The sequence below is a fragment of the Numenius arquata genome, chromosome 30, assembly GCF_964106895.1.
Source record: "Numenius arquata chromosome 30, bNumArq3.hap1.1, whole genome shotgun sequence".
NCBI classification, from domain to species: domain Eukaryota; kingdom Metazoa; phylum Chordata; class Aves; order Charadriiformes; family Scolopacidae; genus Numenius; species Numenius arquata.
In genome coordinates this window covers 763,926-769,517 of record NC_133605.1, presented here as the reverse complement: position 1 = coordinate 769,517, position 5,592 = coordinate 763,926, and the positions used below count along the sequence as shown (strand labels likewise).

The following is a 5,592-nucleotide window of genomic DNA, read 5'->3' as shown; positions in this document are numbered from 1 at the left end:
TCTTTAAGGTCTACTACACTGAACCACTTGTGTTCATGAGGTATTTTGCTTAACAATGTATAAGGGTTGGGTAAAACTGGATAATGCATCTGAACAATTTTGTCACTCAGGTGACACTCGGGTCCCATGGACTGGTAAGGGTGTAGTTTGCTCAGGTAGCCCCTGGCTTGGTCCCCGTCCACTGCTCGTTCTTCTCCTCCAGAGTCTTGCCTCAAAGCAGAAAGGGCTGGGAGACCTCGCTGGTGGCAACTCGGGGAAAGAGGACATAGAGTATCTCAGATCTATCTACACCGTCTCCTACTAAATTCAGCAGTGGCCCCATGTTATCTCTTCTTCTGCTTTAACGGTTCCTGAATTACCAAAAGCTCATCTTGGTGCCCTGGAATTCCTTTTCAAGTTTCAATTGAGTTTTGATAGGGGCCATTGCTGAGCCAGGAGAATGCTGTCCTTGAGGACAAGATGTATCCAGGCACACAGTGAAAACTGGTCTTTTCATTGATTGTATCGTCAAGGGAGTGAGTACAGATCCCTGTGTGACGTGTTTCATGTCCATTCAATGCCTGCAGCTACTGGGTAGAGAAGGGACAGACCTTGCCTCTCTGATGCCACCTGATGACTGGCACCTCTGACAGAAGGCATCAGTCAAAGGAACGGGCACCCAGTCGCACTCTCTGCGATGCCGTCTGGGGCATCTGTGACACATCCACCCTGAATGGGAACTGCTTCCCTGCAGGTCCCGTGTGCTCCAGGCCAGCCTTGGAATCTCATGTTACTCTGTGGCCCTGGATTTGAACATTGCATTGAGTAGCTGCCCTGAATTCTGTCCGGCCACAGGGAGCTGAACCTGGGACAAATGCCCCTGTAGTCACTTGAGCTCTGGTAAATTCAGCTGATGGAAAAGAGAGAGGCCTTGCTCTCCCTATGGCACAGGAGTGCAGTCGTTCAAATGAATACCTCTAAAAACTGACATGAACATAGTGAGTAGATAAAATATTCCCTTGGCCTCTTTTGGGGGAATCAGTTGCCGTTTCACTTGGCCAAAGGATTTCCCACCAGGAACACCAGGGATGACTTCAGCCTGTTTCACAGCAGGTTCCCCTGGAGCCCCAGGGACACCTCCAGGGAGCCCAGAGGGGCCAGAGGAAGTGCTGCCTTGGGCTGTTGCTCTGCTGCTGAGCTGGGCTGGGCTCCTGGGATGGAGGGAGCTCCTGGCCATGGGGCAGCGCGGCACAGAGACAGCTCTGCCCAGGAGCAGCTCCTCTGCCAAGCGCAGCAGGGCTGGGGACTCTCCCAGGATATCTCAAGGAGATGAGACAGGCAGAGAGAGAGCTTAAAGGTGGTCAGGACTGGGAGGATGACTGAGAGCGCACTGGAGGAGAAATCTGCACAGCCCTTGACAGGGTAAGTCTCTGGCTGCAGGGCAACGCAGCTGCGGTTCCTGGAATCATCTCCTAAAGCTGGCACATCCCACAGCCTATGGCATCTATGAGGAGGTCTCTCACAGTTTCTTCAGAGTAGAGAAAAGGACTTGCTTTGGAGCCCAGCTTACCTAAGGCTCTTTCAAAGGGACAGGGCACATCAGCTGCCTTCTGCCAGGGATGGCTTCACACCCGGAGCGTGAAGCCAGGTGTTCACCAGGGGTGCCCAGGGCTGTCCTTCAGAACAGGGTCCCTGTGTCCCAGGGAACTGTGTGCTGGGGCAGGGACTCTGCCGCCAGCCAGGGTCAGCTCTCAGCCTGCCCGGGGAGCTCCCCACGGCAGTGTGGGGAGAAGCCATGGGTGGAAGAGGTAACACCGGGCAGGAGAATGTCCCGCTGTGAAGAGGGTGCTGTGTGGGTCAGGGCTGCTCACAGCTTCAGAACCCCCCAGGACACTTCCGAGGGTGAAGGTCAAGGCAGGGATTAAGTTTCAGGTAAAGAACTTTCCTGATTTTGTATTTTATTTTTCTATTTGTGGGGGAGGGGAGGTGGAAAAAAGGATAAATGTTTAAGGAGTTCTCAAGTTGGAAGAAGTCACTGGGACTCCTGAGCTGTAACTTTGAAAGATCAGTAGGTCTGCCAGGAAGCTCTTAGAGCGCCTTCGGCCACTCCTCTGCCCATGGAGAGCACCAGCATCACCTCTGCTGGACCATCAGGGTTGCTCTGACCTGCCCTTTTGCACCTGTGAACAGGAACATGAACCCAGTCCCTGCCCTGCAAACAGGCAGGTGTCTGTAGGGCCAAGGTGAGTGCACAGAGGTTGGGATGGGCTGTGTGAGTGCTGACAGGATAAGACATGGCACAGGGAAACACCTCCATAGAGGAAAATGTCCAGGCAGCAGAGACATGATCAGGGAATGAGAGGAAACTAAAACCAGTAATGCTGTGGGAAGGAGGGCAATGTTGATGTCCGGGAGGTGGCATGAACAGCTGGGCGAGGGTAGCATTTTCCTGAGTGCCCGGCTGTCTCTCCACTTGCCTCCCTCAACCAGAACCTCACTGCATTTTTCCTTGTTTCTCTACTTGTCTGTGATATTGTTGTTGTCTTGTTCTCTCAGTCAGGCTCTCTGGGGATGGGAGCTGCAGCAGCCAAGTCAGGCACGGCTCTTGTCATTCCTCCCAGGCAGGTGTGTCCATGGGAATGAAGTGCCCAAGCTCTCCTCTGACCTGTGGGGCTGTGGGCAAAGGAGTCTGTGTGGCTGGGGAATGAGCTGAGCCTCCCTTACTGAGATATCTTCAACAGGACACGTGGGTATCTCCTTGGCGTGTCCTTCCAAGCTCTGAGCTGCCCTCCAGGATGCAAATCTTTCCTACAGCATCTTTGTGTTCTCTCAGTGCCCCACGGAGAAGCACAGAGATGCTACAATGGAGGAAATCACAGAATCACAGAATCACAGAGGTTGGAAGGGACCTTTTAAGATCATCTAGTCCAACCAATGAAAAAAAAAAAAAAAAACCACAAAAAAAACACAACACAAAAAAACAAAAACAAAACCACCACACACGCAACCCACACACACACCACCACACCACCCAACACTAATCCATATTCCCAAGCACTATGTCAACTCCTCTCTTGAATACCTCCAGGGATGGTGCCTCAACCACCTCCCTGGGCAGCCCATTCCAATGCCTGACAACCCTTTCAGTAAAGAAATATTTCCTAATATCTAACCTGAACTTCCCCTGGCGTAACTTGAGGCCATTGCCTCTTGTCCTATCATCTGTAACTTGGGAGAAGAGACCGACCCCCGCCTCTCTACAGCCTCCTTTCAGGTACTTGTAGAGAGCAATAAGGTCTCCCCTCAGCCTCCTCTTCCCCAGACTGAACAGCCCCAGCTCCCTCAGCCTCTCTTCATAAGACTTGTGCTCCAGACCCCTCACCAGCTTCGTTGCCCTTCTCTGGACCTGCTCCAGCACCTCAATGTCTTTCCTGTGGTAGGGGGCCCAAAACTGGATGCAGTACTCGAGGTGGGGTCTCACCAGTGCCGAGTACAGGGGGACGATCACCTCTCGGGTCCTACTCACTACACTGTTCTTGATACAGGCCAGGATGCTGTTGGCCTTTTTGGCCACCTGGGCACACTGCTGGCTCATGTTCAGCCTGCTGTCGACCAACACCCCCAGGTCCTTTTCTGCCAGGCAGCTCTCCAGCCATTCTTCCCCAAGCCTGTAGCGCTGCCTGGGGTTGCTGTGACCCAAGTGCAGGACCCGGCACTTGGCCTTATTGAACCTCATCCCGTTGGTCTCAGCCCATCGATCCAGCCTGTCTAGATCCCTCTGCAAAGCCTCTCTACCCTCCAGCAGATCAACACTCCCACCCAGCTTGGTGTCGTCTGCAAATTTGCTGAGGGTGCTTTCGATCCCCTCGTCCAGATCATTGATAAAGATGTTGAAGATGATGTTGAAGTTGTTGATGTTGAATGTTGATGTTGATGTTGAAGTCGTCCAGCCCCCCCTGAGCTTGCCCTAAGCCACAGCGAATCCTTTTGCCTCTTAGGTCTTACAGTTGCTAACTCTGAGCGCAGGAGAAATGTGGGGGATTTCTGGCTTTGGAGAACCAGTCATGATGTGTGGGTAGGAAGAAAATTCCCTGAACTCAGTTCTACCACCCACGTTGTTTCAAACTGGAAGTGCAGATGCTAACAAGCCCTTCTGCATTAGGAATGGTTTAGTCTCACAAATTCCAAATATCCTCCCGAGCCCCTCTGCCACATTCCAACGTACCCACTGCAGCAGGGCAGGGATGACCCCTGAAGCGGCCAAATGCAGAGGCCTGGCTGTTCACAGCACTGGCAGCCAGCACAAAATGAAGCTCAAGTCAGGGATCTGAAAGAAGGTTGCAGAGGGACAGTCTACAGGAAATGGCGTAGCTTTTCCTGAAACAAGCCTGTCCTAACTTGTTGCTTTCTTTTCCTCCAAGAACAGTGCCCCATGCCCAGAGGAAGCAGATGCCCAACAGCAGCTCCATCACCCAGTTCCTCCTCCTGGCATTCGCAGACACACGGGAGCTGCAGCTCTTGCACTTCGGGCTCTTCCTGGGCATCTACCTGGCTGCCCTCCTGGGAAACGTACTCATCATCACCACCATCACCTGTGACCACCACCTCCACACCCCCATGTACTTCTTCCTCCTCAACCTCTCCATTCTTGACCTGGGATCCATCTCCACCACTGTCCCCAAATCTCTTGCAGTTTCCCTCTGGGAATCCAGGGCCATCTCCTACTGGGGATGTGTGGCCCAGCTCTTGTTCTTTTTCTTCTTTATCACAGCAGAGTTTTATCTTCTCACTGTCATGTCCTACGACCGCTACGTTGCCATCTGCCAACCCCTGCACTACGGGACCCTCCTGGGCAGCAGAGCTTGTGTCCACATGGCAGCAGCTGCCTGGGGCAGTGGATTTCTCAGTGCTCTCCTGCACACGGCCAATACATTTTCCTTACCCCTTTGCCAGGGCAATGTCCTGGACCAGTTCTTCTGTGAAATCCCCCAGATCCTCAAGCTCTCCTGCTCACACTCCTACCTCAGGGAAGTTGGGCTTGTTGTGGTCAGTGTCTGTTTATCATTTGGTTGTTTTGTTTTCATTGTGGTGTCCTATGTGCAGATCTTCAGGGCCGTGCTGAGGATCCCCTCTGAGCAGGGACGGCACAAAGCCTTTTCCACGTGCCTCCCTCACCTGGCCGTGGTCTCCCTTGTTATCACCACTGGCATGTTTGTCTACCTGAAGCCCCCCTCCATCTCCTCCCCATCCCTGGATCTGGTGGTGTCTTTTCTGTACTCGGTGGTGCCTCCAGCTGTGAACCCCCTCATCTACAGCATGAGGAACCAGGAGCTGAAAGACACATCGAAGAAGCTGATTCTGTCACTAATCTCTCAGCAGCATTAACCTGCCCATGTCTCTTCAGAAGTGATTTCAGATTCATCTGGGGAACTTCCTGGGCTTTGGGCCTTTTCTCTGTGATAACCATGTGTGTCCAGGAACATTCTACTTCCCCACAAGCATGAACCCAGCCCTTCTGACCCTGAGGCCCGTTCACGTGTGCCTGGCACAGGGGTACAGCTGACCTCCCATCTCATGTCTCTTTAATAAAATGGGATTTCTTCAGTGCCGGTG

At 52.8% G+C, this 5,592-nt stretch overlaps 1 protein-coding gene across 1 annotated transcript; it reads left to right on the top strand.

The window, feature by feature from the left end:
• Positions 1-4,428: 4,428 nt before the first annotated feature.
• On the top strand, positions 4,429-5,364 carry LOC141476365 (olfactory receptor 14C36-like). The gene has a single exon (XM_074165040.1). The coding sequence runs from the start codon at positions 4,429-4,431 to the stop codon at positions 5,362-5,364; it is 936 nt and encodes a 311-aa protein (XP_074021141.1).
• The last annotated feature ends 228 nt before the right edge of the window (positions 5,365-5,592 follow it).

Excerpts from the sequence above, each read along its gene's own strand:
- LOC141476365 (XM_074165040.1), top strand. The coding sequence starts at position 4,429 with ATGCCCAACAGCAGCTCCATCACCCAGTTCCTCCTCCTGGCATTCGCA.